The following is a 22,090-nucleotide window of genomic DNA, read 5'->3' on the forward strand; positions in this document are numbered from 1 at the left end:
CACCTGTGGTTATGGTTTAGGGGTGTTTATGGTGGTGCAAGGTTGATGGTTGGACTAGATGAATCTTGAAGGTCTCTTCCAACCTTGATGACTCTGTGAAAAGATGGTGTATCAAAACTGCAGCCACTGCTGCTCTGGGGTTTATAAAGTGTGTGGACTCTTTCCCACATCTCCAAGAAGATGTGATGATTCTGAGAGAGCAGAGTAAGCATCACTTGTGCTCTTTCACTGGTTTTATGCTTTTTACCTCATTTAGATATGAGTTCTGATTTCCTCTTAACTTGCCAAAGTGAAATCAGGACCGCATCTAAACAAATACTGATTTTTCATAACGAGCCAAGTAGAATGTTTAGTATTTAAAAGTGGTATTTGGAATTAATTTCTAACATTTTCTCTAGTTATCATTTTGTTAGAAGAAAGCATATTACTGCCATCAGTCTTTATCTTATATGGATTCTTAATAAAGAACTATTTTTTTTCCTTAAAGCTCCTTTCTAATTGGTAGTGATGTATTAGTGTGAAATTTTAGTAGTGGTCTGTGGTGGTGACTACCTTTAGACTACTTTGTAAAATGGTAAGAAAAGCATAATTTCCCTGGAAGCTAAGTCACTTTCCCCAATTAACAATTTAACCTCTAATTTGGCAAATACATGTCTGCTGACAGCCTCTCATGGTGTCCTACACAAACCAGCAAGGTAGAGCAAGGGCACAAATCTGCTTATGCAGTCAGGCTGCAGAATCAGTGATTTATTTGTCTTAGCTTTCAACACTTAGCATCAGCTTTTTCCAATTTGGATGTTTTTGGCTGATTTATTTTTTTTTCCCTCTGGATGTTGGGTATACCCGTTGCACTTTAGCCTTTAGAGGTTATGCATGATTATGAAACCAAATAAAATACTGTCTTTGTGTAAGTACCGAATTTTCATATAGGTCTTTTGTTGACCTGATCTACCTCTGGTGGCTGATTCTCCATTTTGTAAAGAAAAATCTCCAGGGAGGTTCAAAGCTTCTGGACCACTGTTGTATTGTTTCACTTGCAGCAAATGATTCAGATAAACCAGTTGGTTTTAGGAACTTTTCAAGCCAGTAGTCATTCAGCTAATGCTCGGGCTCGAGCACTTTCCTTAGCAGATATTGTATTCAACATGTAATATATATTGTATTCAACATGTACATAAATACTTTTCTAATTAAGAATTCCACAACCCCCAACAGTGGAATTTTTTCATGTTTTACTCTTCATTCAGAAATCTGGAAGTATTGCATGTTTAATAGACCTTTGGAGCTTTGAAAAAAAAAAATCATAGGCAATTTTAATTTTCCCTGTTCCAGGTTTGCAGGAGCAATGGAACGATTGCAAGCAGAAAGTGAACTAATTAACAGAGTAAATAGCACTTACCTGGTGCGGCACAGGACCAAAGAATCAGGAGAATATGCAATTAGTATTAAGTAAGTGGAAGTGGAATAAGAACTTCTCAAGAATGTTTGTTCTCATTTTTGTCTAGATAGCATTTGAAATAAATATGGAAAACAAACTGCTGTTTCTATTATGTAATTATATGCAGCTTCTAAGAGAGTCAATATAGCAAAACTGAAGTTGCTGTCAAAAATACCCAGGATTTATAGAAGGAAAGAAGCAATGGTATTATAATGCTGATGTAGCAAAAGGGGCTACAAAAATAATGGTTGAGTATGTTGGAGAAGAGTCAGCATTGTTTGCAGTGCAATGTGATCTGTTTCGTTGACTTTGGTGAGAACTCATTGAAGCCCTTTGCATCTCAGACAATTCAGTAAAATGTGAGTTTATACATTTTGTGGGTGCAAATTATTGTTTTCTTTCATGTTATTTATCAACATGAATATAAAAGCAAGAAGTACATGGGAATTCCCAATTAGAATGAGCAGTTAGCTGTGACTTCCTTCTGATTACAGATTACTTCTGTAGCTGTACTTTAATAAATATATTTGGTTGATTAGATGTCAACTTTGTTTTGGCACAGATATACATTTTGTCTTAAAAATTTATGTGTGTGGTGTTCTAGGGGTATGCCCTCAGGTAATTATTGATTGTGTCTGATTAAAAACACATTTATATTCATAAGTTATTCATTGCCCACAGGTACAATAACGAAGTGAAGCACATCAAGATTTTAACAAGAGATGGCTTTTTCCACATTGCAGAAAATAGAAAATTTAAAAATTTAATGGTAAGCATTGATTAGCTTTTTAACAATGTGAGATTTTCTTTGTAGCTATTTCTGTTAGAGAGAGCTACTTTGGTTCAGGAAATTCCAGAAAGCTATGAAAGTGAGAGATTTGAATTGTGTCCATACCTGCTAATAAGATAATTTTTTATATTTATGGTTTTAGCTCTAAGTGATAATGTTATGTGCTTAAAACTACATATTTATTGTTAGGACTGTACTGTGTCCCTTGTAGTGAAGTGGAAGAGAGGAGGAATTTGAATCCCATGCACCAGCCCACTGTGGAGTTAGACTGAATCTGAAAAGGAGAATTTGAGGTCTTTGAAAATCTTGATTTTTAGGAATCAGTTGGATTAAAATTTATCCAGCAGCCTTCCTGCATGAATACTCAAGTACATGAAAATGCTAAATAAAAATGAAGGATAATGCAAACCAAGAGTAGGGAGAAGCTTTAAAACCAGGAAGCCTTAGAAATTATTTTAATTTAACCACTGATACTCTGTAAAATAAGAGCATCTAGAAGCAGGGAAAGATTAAATGGTAAGTGCTCATTAGAGCAGGAGGAACATAAATTTCCTGATGAAGAATGCACCAAGCTGTTCCTGCACTCTTACCTTCATTTCACACTTACAAGCCAGTGAATAGTTTAGTGTTAGGGCTGGGGACCCTGAGATCTTATCATTATGTAGCAATAGAAATAAATTCAAATGCATGAAGGAGGTGGCTGCTTAGTCTGTGAACACTACAAATGATTCACTGGAAACTGATCTTGACAAAACATGGCAGCTGGAGTCCCTTGCTGCCACGTATCTTCTTATGGCAGTGATGCAGTTTAATGCCCTGGTGCAGGTTCCAAAGTAGAGCAGAAATATAAATATAGGACAAAGTTGGATGAAAAATGAGCAAAAAGGATATGTATTGCATCACAAAATTGACCTCACTGCTACCAACTAAGCCTTGCTAACGTTCAAGTAGGAAAGAATTATTTTATCACACAGATTTAGGCTGTAATGAAGTCTGCTCTTGGAAGTTAAATACAAAAGTGGTAGTGTGGTGTTTGTATGTGCTGTGGAACCAATTGCTTTGTTCTGAGTAGATGCAAGAGAAAAAGTAACTGTCTGAAAGAAGAGAGGAACAAAAGTCTGAGTAGAAGTGGGAGCGGAAGCGAGACAAAGGCAGCATCCATGGAAATGTTAAGTAGTGATCTGCAGTGATACAGTGTTTTGTTTTGCTTTGGAGGTAAAAAAAGTAGAAGAGTTCTTGTATGTACTTTTCATAGTACATTTGAAAAACTTTCACAAGAGTAATTAAAATGTGCTGAGTGTGTAAAGCAGGGTGCAGTGAAAGGTCAGTTCTGCTGCTGCTGTGAGTCAGGGTACTCTGACAGACTCCTGAGGAGCCCCATCCATGCTGGCACAGACTGCTTACCTTACTCATCTGTTCATAAGCTTGCTACTGGGATTTGTGCAATTCATGTTTCAGAAGCCACTTGTCAGTCAACTGTTTTCATGGAAGAATGGTATTAAAACATAAGCTTTAAAATAACTGAATCTATAACATGAAGTGATTTTTTTCTTTTTCCTCACTTTGGAGCCATTTTACTTATTTTGCCAATAAGTAACATCTGTCCATTTGGAATTCCAGTTACCTTTACCAAACAACGTAATTCTTACTGACTTACACTGCGCAGAAAAATAACAAAAGTTTCATACTAATTAGTTTTCCATTTATCCAGAAATCCGACTTTGAATGCTGCTTACTTACAAATCATGCACAGTGTTGCCCCGGTAATTTGAGTTTCTGGATGTTCAGTGATGATATGGGAGTAAGCTTCAGTTGCTGACATTGTAGCTTGTATGCTGTGCTGATATGAAACAGCAAAGCCCAGAGACTTCTTAGTGTCCTGGCCTCTCTGCTTACTTGGTGTGCCTGTGATTATAAACTGGTATAAGCAGATGTAGATTTTACTTAGCATTGGCCTCTGCCTTTGAAGGCATTTCAGAATATTCAGCAGTGTGGACAGTGAAGTGCTCCAGAGTTCAGAAAATAATCTCCAGACTGTTATCAAGAATTTGGGGTTTGTGCACTAGATACAGGGCTAAATAATTTGAGAGTTATTTTTGTTTGTCTGGGGTTAAGGTATCACTGATGTAGGCTGTTATAGGTTAAAGTTTTGGTGGCTTTTTGTGGTGCTAGTTCTTTGGTTTGTTTTGGTTTGTTTGTTGTTGTTTTGTCTTTCCCCACCCCCCCTCGCCCCACCCCAAGGAAATGATAAAACACAGTACGATTTCCTAATTTTGACCTAAGCTTGGCTTGGTCAACTCTGATTTTGGAAATCTAAATACAGGTGGAATGGAGTGAAGGGTTTACAGTAAATACATTGCTTTGTACTTGTGTTTCTGAAGAGTGAAATCCCACATTTGAATGGATCAATTGAAGTACATTTGCTTCGAATTGTCTGGTCACTTCTAATCTTATTCTGGCTCAGTGTACAAACTATGTGATACTGACATTTCTAGGGCTAATTCAAATGTAACAGACAATGGCAGGGGTTGAAGATTGCAAAGGAATAACATGAGCTGTCAGCATTTTGATGGGTGTTGCCTTCTTTAGAGTAGGAACTCAAGTAACTTGTCTCCTTGGGTACATAAATGATTTCAGCTATTCTTTTATATTTATATATAGGAATTTTTGCATCTATATGTAAAATATTCCTGTATGTAGCTATGAATGTTCATCTAGATGTGCACACACAAAGATGAAATTTTTGGATTGGGTACAAGGAGAAAGTGAAATGCTGGATTTTTCAGTCAGTGTGCACTGTCTGACACCCCCAAGCCTGCCCTGCCTTGGAAGTTTTACATGATCTGAGTATCTGCACATTAAGTTGCTGTTGACTTACACACTTACGTGCAAGCCATGTGCTTTATTTCAGATCTGTGTGCTTTAAAGATACATCAATTATCTTCGCAAAAGAAATTTGAGAAAACAGAGACATTTACTGCTGCATCCTTAGCAAACAACTGACATTGCCTTCTGCCTGACTCCAGAAAAGGAAATACATCCTCAGCGTGGCTTAAAGGAGCAGGAGATGTTGACTCTGACAAAAAGATTTTACTTAGCTGATTTTTCTTGTGTCTTTTTTTTTTTTTTGGTTTTGTTTGGTTTAATTTTTTTTGGGGTGGCAACATAAAAGCTGTCAATTTTTAGGGTACTTTATATTTTAAAAAATAAGCATGTTCTATTGGATGGATTGTAAAATAAAGTTACTTGCATAATAAAACTCTCATTTACTGTACACCAGAATGTTGAACAGTATGTGATTTCAATTTCCAATGAAAGTATTTTTCCTTTCTGAAAGGAACTTGTAGAATACTACAAGCACCACTCTCTCAAAGAAGGTTTTCGAAGTTTGGATACTACTCTTCAATTTCCATACAAGGAATCTGAAAACTCAGCGGGACAGAGGAGTAACAGAACAGGTGGCAATGGTGAGGATTATAAATTTTTGTGTATTACTTTCTGTTTTACATATATATTAAAAGGACAAGGTACTTTGAACGTCTTCATCTTCTGACATATAACCAATTACTATGGCAATGCTTTTAGCTAGGATTTTTTGAAGCTAAGCAGATTCAGATCTGCCAGGAGATTTATAAACATGTCTAGCAAGCTTGTCTTGCTGCCAAACTTAAAATCTCCCCGATATTCAAAAAATCTATTAGACATGCTGGTGAGAGATTAAACTGCATCTTGCCTAGTTTCTTAAGAGATTTGCATATGTGCAGCTACAAGTGTTAGTATCTGTGACAATTTCTAATCCTTAAAAGGGGATTTAAATAAATCAGTCTTGTAGCATAGCCCTATGAAGTAGCATCTCAGTAATAAGAAATAATTGTGTCAAAAAAAAAAAAGATTTACTATATCATAATTATTTTTATGCGTGTTTTTTAACATTGAATGTTTTTTAGAGTCCCCTTACTAAGCTTCTGAAAGTTAATGAACTACTGTGCAATGTAAATAGCAGTTAGAAAGTTTTGAAGTTTAGAAATAAACTGAGAAGGCTTACAGTGCATGTGCCGTCCTTTATTTACGCTATTACAATTTAAGTGGAAGGCAGCATGACTTTCAGGAGATGGACAGGTTCAATGTTAATGATAAAACCTCTACCACATGGCTGGCCTCTGGGAAGTATATAATGTTTGTCAAAGAGCAAATATTAGGTTTGCTGTTCTGCAGACAATGGCTGCATCTTGGTACTGTAACAGATAATAAGAGGAAAATAAAAATTAATGGGGATTTTAACAATATGAAGACTGCTGTGAAAGCCCAGAAAGTCCAGGCTAGTCTTTGTGATGCTGATGGTGACTTTCTTACTTTCATTTGCTGTGTTTGTGAACTTTTGTTTACTGGCTTGCCTCTGGTCCATAACATCTCTGTAACTTTGGAGGCTTTCTTCCTTCCCTAATTAAAGTGAAGATAATTTAGGACAAATGATTGTAAGAAATCAGTGTGTCTCTGGGCATTTCATTTACTGTCTCTACCTCCCAATTCATCTTCTTTCCATTTCTGTTCTCCTTCACTGCTTCCCAGGACTTCTTTCTGTCTGTTGTCTCATCTCTATGCTGTACATGTCCATTCCTGGTGAATTTATCTGCCCTGTCCTTTCCTCTCCCTTTGGCTTGTGGTCTCCCTGTGCTTCTCTTCCTCTTGCCATCTCTTGCACTTTCCTCATCCCACGCCTCCGCACAGCATTGGGGCTTTAATTGGCGAGAGGACATGTCCTGCTTGATTTACTTTGCATTTGTTTGAGTTATTATTGACTGTGAGCAGAACCAGATTGCTTTCTTTTTTTTTAATTTGGCCAGTTAGAATGTATCTATACTGTCCACCAACTTCTTAGTCTGCAAGAGCTCAATAATTTCCTGCTTTACAGGATACAAGATTTATAGTACATCCTCATTAACTTGAGTCATCATATAAAAGAAAACATCATCTTTTACAAGATCTTTTAGGCAGTATGGGGGAGAGCAAGAGAAATGACTGTGGAGGCTCTCATTTTGGTCAAGGAGGTGTGGAAGTGCATCTGCTACAGGAACTATCAGACCTTTAATGGTACAAACTATGCTGGTGGAAACTGGGTTTTGTCTTAGACCAAACTGATCTGAAAAACCTTCCAATTCTCAAACTCCTCAGGTAAAATCTAATAGATTCCCATAATTCTGCTGCTTTATCTAGATTGGCTCTGAATGACACTTCCTTTAATGGATTGGACAGTAAAGTGTGTGCCCATGAGTGTGGTGATTTATTTGTTGTTGTTTTCTTGTTTGTTTTGTTTGTTGAACCAAAATGTCCATGATTAACCGTCCATCTGTGGGTCACTCTGCTCGGTTTTTAAGCTGTCTTGTTCATTTTTACCAAATTGATGTAAGAAAAGCCTAGAAAAATCTAGGCTGTGTGAACCCTGCTGGGCTGAATTTAGAAAGAATTTGGGAAGCTTTAGGCTGTGGTTTAGTTTAGTAGAGGAAGCAAGTAAGTCATGTGGGGCAACATTGGACATGGAGTTTACTTCACAGCTCTCAGTGAGGACCACACAGTTGTTTTTTTTTTTTTTTCTCTTCCCACATAAAGCAAGTGCAAAAAAACAGGTGTTGAAGGGAAGCTGGACAAAGTAGCTGAAGAGGCAGAGGGGCACTTTTCCATTTTTTTTTTCAGTTTGCAGCTGCTCAGCATGGGGCTGAAGCTAGTGAATGCAATGGGCTTTGACAGTGTGAAGCTGATTTGAAGAAGGATTTGGGTTTAACACAGTATTTTTCTCTATACTATTCACATATCTGGGTTTTTTAATGAAGCCATCTTTTGAAAAGACATCAACTTTTTTTTCAAAACAGCTGATCTTTAGGGTATATAGCTGACAGAGTAAGTGGGAAAGGTATTTCCAAAAAATATTAGTTGAACCACTGCAGACTTTGACAGAGTTTTATAATTTTCTGCTGCCAAGTTCTTTCAGCTGCTGTGAAATTGAATGGCAATACCGAATTGACTTTACTTCCCAGAAAAGAGTGAGAAAGGAGTATGTTAATTTTTTTGTATTTGTTATGTTTTCATTTACCCATACGGGAAAAGAAAAACAACTGGAATTTCGTTTAACTTGTAATTTCTGATATGAATCATAGTAATTCCTTGTAACTTGTTAAATTTTCAGGGAATTTGACTCTTGCTTCAGCATCTACTTGATTTTTAGAATATTTTTTTAGAATAAAAATCTCTATTTTAGTGATATAGTTATTTTGCCTTTCCAATTTTTGGCTTCCCACTTGGATTAGAAATTTGATTTTCAGTCTCCTGGCCTTGCAGAAGTCACCCATGTTGTTCTGGTATTCATTGTACACTTTTAACGTGGCTGTAAAAGCTGTCAGACATTTACTTTTGTCAGTACAGAAATTCAAGTTAATTGGGAAGATTTTTTGGGAAATGGTGTATTCTTCTTAATTTTTCAGTCTTAGGCTTTTCTAGACACACACACACTGATGAAATTTTGTTTTGCTACAGAGAAAAATACTAATTCTTACATTAGATTACAGGAATGATCAGCCAGTAAATGAAATAAAGGCAAAAAGGGAGGAAAAGTGGACATTACTCTGTGGAATAGAATAATGGCACTTTATTCTGATTTGCTGATGCAGAGCACAATCATACTGAGAAATTTGAATATTTATGAAATCTAGATTTTAAAGTAACCTAATTCATGAAGCCAAGTACTACTTGAGTGATGTTTTACTTTGTCTGTTAACTGGGAGTAGGTATATTAACTAGTTAGGACATCCTACTGCTTAATGCATTAACTGTGTAAAGGTATCTGTTAGTAAAGTAAAACAAAGCAAGTATCATCCCAGCCCTTAAGGAATCAAAGGAATTCAGCCTTTCTGCTTAAAAGCCAACACCAACCCCCTATCATCAAAACAGACCAGTTATCTGTAGAAATCTAGTAGGATTTTCTTGCCCACATAGGTTTACTTGTCCAGAATTTGACACATAAAACCAAACTTCCAGCTGTATCAGAGAGAAAAATTAGGATCAGAATCTGCTCAGTTAAGGACCAGCCACCCACCATATAGCACCTAACGTGGCTGTGTTCCTGTGTGCTGTTGTTCCACGCTGCCATTGTGCTTCTGTACAAATAAAGGCATTTCTTCTAAGAATGCTCTTAAGTCAAGTGGCCCTTTTGGTTTGTGTAGCACAATTCCCCTCAGAGCTGTCACTTGGGGTTACTGTCTCCAGTATAAAGAGGCCCCTCAGGTAACCTCATGCATCCCATAGTCCATTTAGTGTTAGAGGTGGAGAAAGGATCATCATTGTGAAGGATCAGAAGGGAGTTTCCAGAGTGCAAGAGGCACTGGAGCGTGGTTTTTTGTCCTATGAAACGCTAACCTAAAATGCTGTTGGTTTGTGTTGTGGGACTTCTGTGGTTTGGTTTTTTTTTATTATTTAAATCCATAGTTTGAGTGTTGAAATACAATATCAGTCCTGTTTATTTTATTTATGCTTGTAGTTTCCTTGTCACAAATGTATCTATTGTCATCCGGGTAAGATGCACAAAACTGTATCTTTACCTCCACCATGAATTCTTGCTTAAAATCGTTCTAGTCACCATTCCTGCATATAGCCATCTTGAAGCAAAATTACTGTGTTTCATGTGTAACCACAAGAATAAATTCAGAGAAGTAACTGTAAGTGATAAATATAACCCTGCTATTTTTTGAAGGAAAACTCTTGTTCAGTAATTACATATATTATTAGCTATAATTTAGAAGCTACATTATCATTTATCCAGTTGAGATGAACGTACCTTTCCAAATCATGGCTGGGAGCAAAGATCCCAGCTTTATTAGACATGCACACTATATATCCTTATTGCCTCTTCAAAAGAGGTCAATAAACTGTAGCTTCACTTGAAGCCATTCTAGTTCACTTCATCTAAATTTTGCATTTAAAAGTACATTGCCCCTATTTTGGTGACAATAGAGCAAGTACACCTGTGGCTTTCACCCAAGGAAGGTGCTATAGGGACTTAGGATGATGTGTTGGTTCTGCCTAGGCCAAGCTTAGGTGTTGTTTGCTTGCTCGAGGGGTTTTTTGCAAGTTGGGGAAACTGCAAATATGAGCAGTACTGTTTGGGCCTTAGAGGATGTAGTTTAGCTGTGGAATTCCTATTGATGTTAATGATTAACAGGGCAAAATGCATACTTTTTTTCCATGCCATAATACGGGACTCCGGTTCAACTTAGACTATTTCCTAATTAAGGGCATGTGACTAGTCTTGCTGAGCTCAAGAGGATTTATATATGCATGAGTTCTTGCTTTTGTAATGGTAAGAAGTGGGGCACACAAAGAATTAAAAAAACTTCTGTTAAATCTGAAAATATTTGCAAGAGTCTGCAGTTACAATTTGCTTCTCTGAAACCCTAAATGGGTGACTTCTTCCTACTTTACTCTTTGAAAAATGCAACTGTTAAAAATTAAATCAGAGATCCAAATTTTCTGGTTATTACAGTCAATTTCCTTGCAGACATCCTTAGTAGGGAACCTTAGTTTCCTTATTATCAATGAATTATATAGTTAAAAAACTATTATTTAAATCTTATGCCAATATTTCAATGTTGTTTTGCTTTTCTCTTTTTCTCTTTTTTTTTTCCTCTAAGCCCCTTCTTTGTTCTGTGGGTTTTCTTTTGTAACTCCTCCAGACTACAGCTTTGTTCCCCCTTCCTCCACTCCTTTCTGGTCAGGTACTGCTTTTACTGCTTTTATATTTCTTCTAAATTTGCTTCTGTTGTTTCTGTGTGGAGCAAGTGAGGGAAGGGACGAATCTAATACTTCAGCTCTTCTCTGACTCCAAAAATAGTTATTACATGTTATTCTTGGAGTGTAACAAAAATCAAACTCTTGAATTGTTACTGCTTATTGCAATAAGCAGTTTGAATAGGGGTTGCAAACTTCAATAGTTGCAGCAGATTCCATCAGTGACCACTTGACTGTTAATTTGTTATGCAGTTGACATCTATGAGCTATACATTTTTAATGTATTTGTTCAAATGCACTAACATGGAAATCTCACTGCTTGTTGGTAAATAATATATTCGTCCCATCCCTGCAGCAAACCATACTGCAGTAGCATCTTAGAATATAGTAGGTTTATTTGTAGAGAATGCTTTCTTTAAATTCTGCATTAACATTGTTAATTAATTTTGCCCATCTGTTTTCTAAATATTGTTTTCTTTATTTCCATTTAACCATCTCTGGCTTTAATAGATGCAGTCATTTCAAACTAAGAGACTGCATAAAAATGCTAAAAGTATTACCATTGGCAGCCTCAATTAGTGCATCAGTATGGATAAGACTTGCTCTGATCTCTAGGATCTGGTCTTCAAAGAGATGAACTGCACCAGTGGGCAATTGAAGAAGAATTTTGCCAGTAGAAAGGTGAATGCCTTTGAGGAGCACATGGAAGGAGCTGCTGATGTGGAGAACGCAGCATTTGCTCACGTTACACTGGCCTACCTTTGTGTACAGGGGGTGGAGGACACTGCCTGGGTTGTGCAGATCAGGACTGGGGCTGGCTTTTGCACTAGGGAAGGGAGGTGTCCAGCATGCCCAAATGCAGATGTAGTCATCAAGATCTCAGTGGGCAGTATGTTTTACACCTGGCCCACAGAAGCTGTTCAAATTATTTATTGCTCTTAGAAGGATTCTTGAGGCTTTCCGTAGTTTATTGAGGGGGAAAAGGATGTAGATGGCAGCTCAGTAGTAGAATGGTTACAGTGCTTACTTGTGCTGAGAGCATCTCTGATGACCCTTCTCTTGATTCCCCCCAGGGATTTCAATCTCCATCCATTAGACTGCACTTGGATGTTTTGCCCCTCAGTTGTTTCTTCCATTTCTATGCCCTTTACATTTTTGGGCAGATACTTTTGCTTTTCAGTAGTCACAACAACGACTGAGAATCTGAGCTAGAAGGTGTTCTTCCAGTTGACATTTGCTTTTATAGAGGGACACAGCAATAGAAAAGATGAGTAGAAAGCCATTTTGGTGTAGCTGTTTGCCCTGTGGTCATGACACTTGCCGGACTCTCTGAAGCACTCACCTGATTTGAAACAACATGGAGGAATTAAGTTTTAGCCCTTTGTTCAAGGTAAATCCTGTGAGCTTTTGTCCTTTTGGGCAAGGATAGGAGATGACATCTTGCATTCAACTGCCCAGTTGAGCCTAAATTCTGTTCTTACTGAACTGGCATCTGTTCCGTGAGAACAAAATTGTGCACTGGCCTAAGGTGATAGAACAGCAATCAACACTCAGTTACTTTAAGCCTATTACACATTCCCATATATTCCCATATGTGGTTTCAACAAATTATAATTACATTCCTTTTTTCCACATGAAAAACTGCTGTATCAGAAAATTCAGTAATAACTATAATAATAGGTACAGATTCAATGTCTTGCATATCACAATATGCCAGGTTAAGTATTTTGTTACAAAATATTAAAGGAAATTATTGATCTGCAGTTCTTAGGTAAGCTTATCTACCTGTTATATTCTGATTGCTAAGATATGTTGCTTCATATGTTTGTAGTTAAACCTTTTTAAAAATAGCCAAATAATTTGCCTACATTAAAAGAACAAATACTTATTTCATGATATTACAAGTGTTTTTCTCAAAAGTATCTTCAGAGCTGGCTTAGTTCTGCTTGGAAGTTGGTAACACAGGAGAACAGACTACTGAGCACTACTGAAGGTGCTGCCTGTGCCTGGATAGCAGAACTGAGGTTTGGTGAAACAGTAAATGTACAAATAAATGTACACAGCTTCAAGAAGCATGGAAACTAATACACAGGAGCAACCCTCAGGGCATATGGCTGCAGATTTATGAGGAGGCCAGAGCACAAGGAGAGAGAAACAACTACTCACAGCTTTAATAATAGTACATTGACCTTCATGGAATTTAAGCATGTGAGCTAGACCAGCCTGCTGTGATCTCTGTTGTTTGCACCTAGATGCTTCATCAGGCTCAAACTAGTATTAAAATTCATTTGCAGCACATCTATTTCACTGTTAATGTTCAACATACTCCAGTGTAAATCAAAGCTGATTATAGTTCCCAGTAGTCATCATCTTCTGTTAGCAGAAGGAAAAGCATATTTTTCTCATTCACATATGTACTTTTTATTTACCTCCTTTGGATTTCTCACTCTGTTTCCAGTTAGTTCTCTGAGTATCTCCCTCCTAATACACAAGGTTTATTTATTACTGCTTTCTCAACAGCTTATTTTCTTTCTTACCACTTTCTCTTCTCCCCCCTCTTTAATTTCTCATTCACATTCATTCACCTGTTGGGCCCTCAGTTTCCATCGATATCTGCTGTTAATCCCATTGTCTCCCTGCATTTTTCCTGTAGCTATCCCTCCTCCTGCCCTTCACTCAGCATTCCTCCTCTCTCCCATCTGTTCAGATGTCCTTTCCATGTGTTGCCTTAAGTTTTACTTATCCTGGGACAGGGCTGATAGTCTCTACTCAAGTTGTTTTTGTGACTGTGTCAGCAGAGAGATATGGTTAATATTTTTTTTCCAAAATTAGCACTGTCATTTTCCTGTATTCCATCACTCATCTGGCTGCCTTTTATGTATTTCCTATTGTGAACTTCACTTTTATTTGACAGTATGGATCTTGGGTTCTAAATTAATCTAAATTCTGCTACTTTCTGCCTCAAGACTTTTGAAGATACATGGTTTTGATTTCTCTTATTTTTCTCCTTTTCCTCTCTGCTTTGTGACTTGAAAAAGAGTTAGAAGTCCTCCTTTCCCCCAGGTGTGCTCCTCTTTCTTCTCTAATTTTCCTTGCTGTTTTCACTCTTTATTATTCCTCTATGCATTTCTTCCCTTCTTAGTTCTTTTCTTCCCCATTTTCCAAAATGTGTTCGTCTTTGCTTCCTGTAATCTTTTTCCTTGCCCCTTTATCTTTTTTCTAGAATCTGAAATTATACCCTGCTCCTGCTCCCCAGAATCTCTCTTCCATCCTGCAGTGCTTCTCCAAATCTGCCAGTGATATTGCTGCACACCTGGGAATGGTTACTGACCCTACAATCAATAACTGCCTTTTTTTTTTTTTTCCCTTTCTCCAAAATAATTGCTGCCCATGATGTGCTCTTTCCCTGTAAAATTGATTACTGCAATGCTGAAAAGGTATAGGGCATTACATTCATGTCAGGATCTAAACAAGTAGCATCTATATCTGACTTGCTAAGGGGGTAAAAAAAAGCATGTTTGAACTTTAATGTGCTTAATATATCACCTAAATTTTTGCAACATCAATATAAACAATGAATTGAGAGGTTGATTCTCTGTTATATGGCATCCTTTACATAATTTATCAAGTGTCTGATAAGCATACTCTACATAAGCAGTCAGGAATGTTGGACTAAACTTTAGTGACATGATAGAAAATAGGGCATAATCTGTTGTCAAAACTATTTTTTAGGCATTCAATTTTTGTGTTACATCTAATAATATTTTAAACATACTGTTCCTTGTTATTTTAAATTAAATTGTGGGTATTTTCTCTTTAAGATCTCAACATACATTGATTTGCAGATATTTAATACTGTTATGTATCTATGGTCCAGTGGGGTCAGAAGAAAACTTAGACACAAGCAGAGCTGAACTGTTTAGATTTCCCAGCTCATTTGCCATGTTTTGGGTTTCTGATTTAAATTAAAGGCAACTAGCTATGAGTTCTTAGTATTACATTGTTGAGGGCATTGCTAAACTAGAATCTTAATGGCATTTCCTAATGAAGATTGGGCATTTCTAAGAAATTTGAAAGGGTTCTGAGGACAGAGATGATTCTATGTACATTATATCAAGTCATCCATCATATGAATTCTTCTGAAATCTTTTCAGTAGAAAGCTTACCTGTGCTCATGAACTCCTCTTACATTGATTTACATGGGAAAAAGTTGCATTCATGGAAAAAAAAGGCTAAAAAATGTCTTGACCAAATAATCTTACTACAAAATGCCATAGAGTAGTAGATATTCTTTCTAAAGTGCTCAAGTCAAAGGTCTTTTTTCTGCTAGGCCATGCCCACTCTCCTCTCATTGTCCTCACATTGGAATCATTGAGGGTTTCTTTTGAAAGTTTAGACACTACATCAGCGTTGGACACATAATTTCCTATAAAACTGTTTGGAAAGAGGGGTTGGTTTTTGAAGTGAGGCTTTTTGCACCTTTGCTTTTTAAAAATTCTTAACAGCTTTTTTTTTGTTTAAAATGTCTGGGCTTTACATTGGCAAAATTCTTCTATATTGATGTACCTTAAAACTTAAAAGTATTAATTTCACTGAACCTTAATTCTGTAGAACAAATTCATTGGTGATTTACAGAAAAAAACTCCTGAAAAGAATAGATTTACATCAGTCAATATTAATGCAGATTGTGGCAAATGATCCGTGGACATTTCCTGTAGAAAGTCTGTGCCTTTTTGCTCATGCTGATGTTAGCTTCCAGTTTTAAGTACATTAATATTTAACTTGGGAGTTGTTTTTTGAAAGAACAGCACCTTATTCTGTTTGTTTTGCTTCATTAGAGGTCTAAAGTTAAATCAACTGTAAATGCTAATAATTCTTTTGGAAAGAAATTAGTGACCTGTAAAATATGTTGATGCATATAACTGGCAGCAAGTTTTATTATTAAGCACAAGTATAAAATAATTGCAGATGTATTTAGCAATCTCGGGGTGGGGAATATTTTATTTATGGGTCATCTAGTTTGATTTTTTTTCTAAAAATAAAGAGGACTATTCAAAAAAACCACAAAAAATCCCTTCAACTTTTACACCGTTCACCTATATTTAAATCTTCTTGATCTCTGTAGTGCAGATGTTTTGCATAAAATGAATGCCAGTGTATGTTGCTATGGAATCCTTGTTATATATTTTACAGTATTTCTATTTGCAGTAGTTTGGTAGCCTTCATTTAACCAACCCTAATAATATGACCATCTGCTTCCTTTCAGTGCTAAGCCCGAAGGTGATAGGCATTGCCATAGCCAGGTATGACTTCTGTGCACGAGACATGCGAGAACTGTCCTTGCTGAAAGGGGATGTTGTCAAAATTTATACCAAGATGAGTGCCAATGGCTGGTGGAGAGGTGAAGTAAATGGAAGGGTAAGGCTATTTTTTTCTTCTTTTCCTGTGTCTCATTTCTGCCTTCACTGACAGTGATTTTTTCACATGATGGAACATGTTCTCATATTTGTTGCATAGGAGCCAGGCAGAACTCTAGTGAGGTAGCTTTCTCAGCATCTAAATTATTAGTTATTTAATGTGACCTACTAGGCTGAATATTTGGGCAAGGTTATATGGTTGGAAAATAACCAGGATTAATAGCACTGCTACAGTTGACCTTTCTTGAACTGTTTTGCAGACAGATATTTGGGGTCAGGTTCCTGGTGCTGTGGAACTCTGTTTAGCACTTTGCCACAGAAAGATTTTTCCACATCTTTTTGCCAGACTACAATGCAATGGAATCAACCACCCTTTTTATAGGAGGCTGCTTCTTTGATCTCTACGCATGTGGCCCATATGAAGTGACATATTTAGCAGGGATTTTTATGAACTCACTTAACACTCTGCTCTGAGACTTGGAAGTGAACTTTCAGTTTTGACCTATAAAGGGTTTACTGTTTCAATCTTAGTTTACTGCCTTTTAATGCAGATTAGTCAGAAGCATTTGAGACTGCTGTTTCCATGTCTAAAGCGGTGAGATGCAGGGTCAAGGAATGTGAGGTGGAAGAATGTAGATTTGTCTGGAAGCTGGAAATGATAGTTGCAAGTTCAGTTGAAGTGCATGTCCAGACTTACTGCTTTATGTGGAGAACCTTTTTTATTGTGTACATGAGCTTGGTTATATTAAAGTTATATGGTTAAAGCTTATTAAATAGTAGTCAATTAGACCAGAAAAAATAGGGAAGCAGAAGAAATAGCCATCATGCTATATACATTTTACATGTGAAGAGAGCTGAACAACTCATTGTAATGCAGCTGCCCACATTCTAAAGGATGCCTTGTTACATGCTAGCATTCCTTGGTGGCTTTCATAGCCTGGACTTGACATTACAGACTCAACCTCTGGAAATATTTTGGCAAGATAGTCTAAAACAAAATTTCTGCAGTTACCCCTTCTAGTCATGCTCTAGGTTTGTTCTTGAGTTCTTTCATGAATGTTAAATTGACTTTAGTTATAAAGAAGTCTGAAAAAACCAAAAGCAAATACATTAAGAAATACATGACATTGTATCACTGTATATCTTACATAATACTTATTTGGCACATCATTAATTTCAGAATGTAGGTAACTTTATAACTTCTGAAGTGTAGGGCACTAGACTCTGCTGTCTAGTTCTGTTATATGTAACACCTGCTTTGGTGGCAGTGGAATTCGACTCCATGTAAAGCAATCAGACCAGTCACTTTTCTTTACAAGAGGATTCCCTGGACTCTGACTGGAGCCTGTTAAAAGTTTAACTCCTCATTCAAAAAATAGCAGCATCCTGCCTGTAGTAAAACTACTTCCACTCTTGGCATTTTCCTGAATTTTTAGACTTCCAATCTGTGCAAATGTGTTGTAGATTTTTGGAGGAGGAAGTGACATAGAAGGTGTTCATCTCCAAATTGTCATATCTGCAAGTGATTATTTTCTTAAGGGTACTTACCCTCACTGTGTCAGGTCAGCCAAGTTTATCTTCGTAATCTTATTAATATATTTACTGAACAGACCCATCCTTGTTGTGCCTAGTGCAGCCATTAAAAAACCCCCCTGTGCATCTCATGTATTATTTTGCTCTGCTTTTCCCCTTTTTAGGTGGGCTGGTTTCCATCAACTTACGTTGAAGAGGACGAATGAATTAAAAGCTATCCTCTGCTGACCAGCAGTTTCAGGGATTGTAAAAATTTATATCTTCAATGTGTTACTGGTCTTGTTAAGTATTTAAACAGCAACATTTTTGTCTGTCTGAACCTTTGAGTCTTAGTGTTGGGATTTATACAGAAGTTTGGGCTGACAGATATTACCTTACCCAGAGCTGTGCAAGAAACAAGCTGCCAGTTTGCCGTCAGGGGGGATCAGTACAAAGTCCAACCCTCACCTTCCCAGAAGATCTCTGGAAAACAAAATTCTTTGTTCCTTTTCATTTCACCCTGTACTACACCATGAGTACTAGCAATGGCTGAATATTTAATGTTTCTCTTCTAGCTAACATCTGTGGTGGTACAAGGACATGAAGGCTTATTATTCCTTATCACTTCATGCAGCAAACAGATTTCAATCATTCCAGTGGGCATAAAGTAGGGTTGTCTTGAGACATCAAACTACTTCACATATCAACTTACAAACCATTTTACACCCTTAAAAACATTCTGAAGGAAATACGTAGTAAATATGAGTAGCATTCATGCATATATAATTACTTAATTGGTTACTTTGAGGTCCTGCCTGAATCTTCTAACAATCTGTTTAAAGACATTCAAAAAAGGTGTAGTGATGTGGTATTGTTTTAAAAAACATCCACAGAGTGGAATTGTGTGATCCTTTTATTGTCATCTCAAGCCTTTTTATGTGAGTTTTTTCATTTAAGCAGCTGACAATAAAAGTGCAACTGGGGGATAGTCATGACAAGATGAGTTGAAAGTTTTCAGCAATGACATTAGATAAATACTGCAGACCTATTCTGTAGGAGAAAATACTAATGCAAGATGATGTCATTTCTCAAGAACAAAAGTGTTTACCTCTTGATTGATTCAGATGAACTTTGATGTTTTCAACTCAAAACTGTGTTTTCCTAGTTAGACAGAGTTTCTGTCACCTTTTATGAATGCAAATAGAACTTGCAAACTTCCTTCTGCCCTTTCCATTCCTGTTTCCTGGGATGTTAATGGCAGTTCAGTGAGGGAGTTGTTGCAGTGTTCTGAACATCCCCAAGGAAAAATGTGTCTAGGTTAGCCAGGCTGAAAGATCAGGCCTTGTAAAATGGTGTCCACTGCTTGGTGAGGCAGTGTTTTAATGCAATTATAGAGGGGCAGAAATGTAGTTATAAGCTAAAATAAATGTGGCTGATGTCTTCAGATGTGCAGTATTGAATATTTAAGTAATGTCAAGCCTAGCTTGAAAGAAAATCAAGCTCTTAAATGAAGTTAATTCATCCTGTCCCACAATCCTCTCTGTTGCTTTTGCCTGTCCTCTTTTTCTGTTGGCATCTTGCCATTAGTGTGCACAGACACTGCACGATTTAACACTGCAGTGTTTTCCTAGGCTACAGGCAACATAATCTCCACTACTTGTCCACACTGCAGAACCTACTAGTACATATTTGGGTTTCTCTTTGGCTGCCCCCAGGATTCTTTGCTTCTTTCTGGCCTTTCCTGGCCATCAAGAAGAATCAAGTACAACACAGAGAATTCACAAAGATCCCCTTCATCTCTGCAACTGTCTTACCCATCTGCTACACCTGGCATAGAGTGTGTGACCAGGGGCAAGAGAGGAGCTTCTCATTAGAAACTTGACTTGAGAGATTCAGCCTTGCAGATGAAATTCTGCCAATGCTCTAACTTCTCAAGGATTTACCTCAAAATTATGTAAACTGTGATTGTGTTGAGTACGTTACTTGATGGAATAATTTAGAGCATTTGTAAATATGTAGATGATGCATAAAAATTTTGTAAATGATGTGTACAGCAGTGTAGAGTATACAGTCTTTGATCATGTTTTGCCATGCTGTTTGATTGTCTATTGTGAGCTTAATCCTATATTCCTTAAGTAGACAAAGATGATTCTTTTCCAGTTTTGCCTGCTTAAGGAGTAGAGGAATAGGCTCTAGGTCTTTGAAGTGTTTAGTGCTTTACTGTCATATAGTTCTGAGAAGAGGCAGTTAAATTCAATATGAGTTGAAGAATGTATCAGTCATTTTTAACAGCTTGGTTTAGAATCATTTTGAGTATTCTCTCCATCCTAAAAATGTTGTAAAGCTTTTAAGCAATTCCTGAGTCCACTAGTCATCCTTTGTGAAGAATGAAAGCCATAGGTAAACTTCACTTTTGTGGCATCATTGTCTGTTTTTAATGCCCTGTATTGATTGAGTTAATGCTGCATCTTAAACTATATTTTGAGTACCAAAGACTTCCTAAATATTCTGGAGTGTCTCTTTCATGTGCTGCTTTTGCCTGTATGGAGTTATTTTTGTCATGCAATAATGGAGTCACAGTACTTTAATTTGTACTATTTTGTAAATATGTTAAATATAATAAACTGGTTAATTTTTTTGTTTAATGGTATGTGTCAAGATGCGTAATTTGCTACTGTGAAGGTTGTGCTTAATTTGTCTCACCACCTTCTCATTGTGAGAAGTTGATAATGTTCCGTTTTGGTTTCCAGGATTTATATAATCCTTATTTAGCTGTAAAACTGAGCTGTCAGTGTAAGTGGCATAGTATAGCTTACCTTGAGAACTTTTTATTGTCAGGATAATTTGCCTTGTGCAGCATCCAGGAAGATGGTGACGTTTGTTTTGTTTTGTGATTTTTGTTTTTTTAAAAATGTATTATTATATTTTTAGCTATAGAGAATCAGTCATATACTATTGATTTTTGTCTGTCAAAGACATAACTTGTAATTTTTTTTGATTGAAAAGTTGTTGTGCCTAAAAAGTTTTATGTGTAGTCTTTCACAACGACATCTTTCCTCTTCCACTTTCTCCCTCTGTTGTATGTGAATTAACATATAAATTCAGACTGAACTGAGCTCAAGTCTGAAAATACAGTCTGTATCTGATTTCATGGGCTACTTGATAACCTTTTTGTGATGTAGCCCATTCATGTATTTTTTACAATGTAACATTCATTATTAATGTGTTTATAAAAATATTTCTGGACAGGTGAATTAATTCGGCAAGGTCAGTAATAATTCAGTTGCAATGTTGTTTTTTTTGTGTCCCTTTCATTTTTCAGTAACAGATTTTCTTGCAGAACTGCCCATCTAACAGATAATTATTAAACCTAATGAGGCATTTACACATCTCTGCAGATGTAAGGCATAATTTTCCTGTCACCCGTGAACATATCACATAACTAAGACTCACACCTAATGTGGGATGCAAAAATGTGTCCCAATTAAATGCTCTTGTTAACAGTATCACACTCAGTCACAGACATTCTCCTTCCCCTTGTATGCGAGAAGAGATGTGTCCTCTGATGGGTGAGAAATTGAGAAAGCACTGTAATTAGGGCATAAGAATCACCTGTGGCTGTGTTCTCAATAGTTTTTTTTTTCCCCTGTTGTAAGGCTTGGAAGCTTGAAAATCTCAGCTTGAAAAAATCTTATCTTGACAATGAAAATTATGCCAACCAGGATTCCTTTTGCCTTTGCCTCACAGGCAAGCTTGAGATGCTCTGTGAAGAAGAAGAAAAGGACAATTCTCAAGGTTTTAGCCATTTATAAAGGTGAGACAGAGGTATGTCTAGAAAAAAGTGGTGCTTGTGTATACAAAACACTGAGCCTCAGACCCAGGTTTTTTTCTGTTGACTTTGATGTTCAGTTCAAAAAAATTTGTTTCAGTTAATTCTTGTCTCTTTGCTGGAAACTGGGCTGCTGAGAGCCTTACCTTACTATTTTTTCTGAAATGCAAGTTATTCTCTTCAGAGCACTGCTTATTTCATTTGAGTGACAGAGGAAGCACTCCCTCTGCTCCATTTTATTGCTGAGAATGGCATTATATGACAGAGTATTTCTTTGGTTAGTTTGGGTCATCTACTACTTTCTGTCCTCCAAACTTCTGTTCACTGGG

The 22,090-nt window shown here is 36.9% G+C and overlaps 1 protein-coding gene across 8 annotated transcripts in view; it reads left to right on the forward strand.

Moving 5' to 3' along the window:
- The window catches only part of VAV3 (vav guanine nucleotide exchange factor 3), a 170,834-nt gene extending 150,257 nt beyond the window's left edge, over positions 1 to 20,577 (forward strand). For 6 of the 8 annotated variants that reach the window (XM_069022536.1, XM_069022537.1, XM_069022538.1 and 3 more), the window contains 5 exons: positions 1,333 to 1,449; positions 2,120 to 2,207; positions 5,566 to 5,695; positions 16,270 to 16,421; positions 18,118 to 20,577. In XM_069022536.1, the coding sequence (XP_068878637.1) occupies positions 1,333 to 1,449; positions 2,120 to 2,207; positions 5,566 to 5,695; positions 16,270 to 16,421; positions 18,118 to 18,159 (529 nt within the window). In that variant the 3' untranslated portion in view covers positions 18,160 to 20,577. The other 2 variants (XM_069022541.1, XM_069022540.1) reach the window with 2 other exon arrangements.
- The last annotated feature ends 1,513 nt before the right edge of the window (positions 20,578 to 22,090 follow it).

This window comes from Aphelocoma coerulescens, chromosome 8 (genome assembly GCF_041296385.1).
Source record: "Aphelocoma coerulescens isolate FSJ_1873_10779 chromosome 8, UR_Acoe_1.0, whole genome shotgun sequence".
Classification (NCBI taxonomy): domain Eukaryota; kingdom Metazoa; phylum Chordata; class Aves; order Passeriformes; family Corvidae; genus Aphelocoma; species Aphelocoma coerulescens.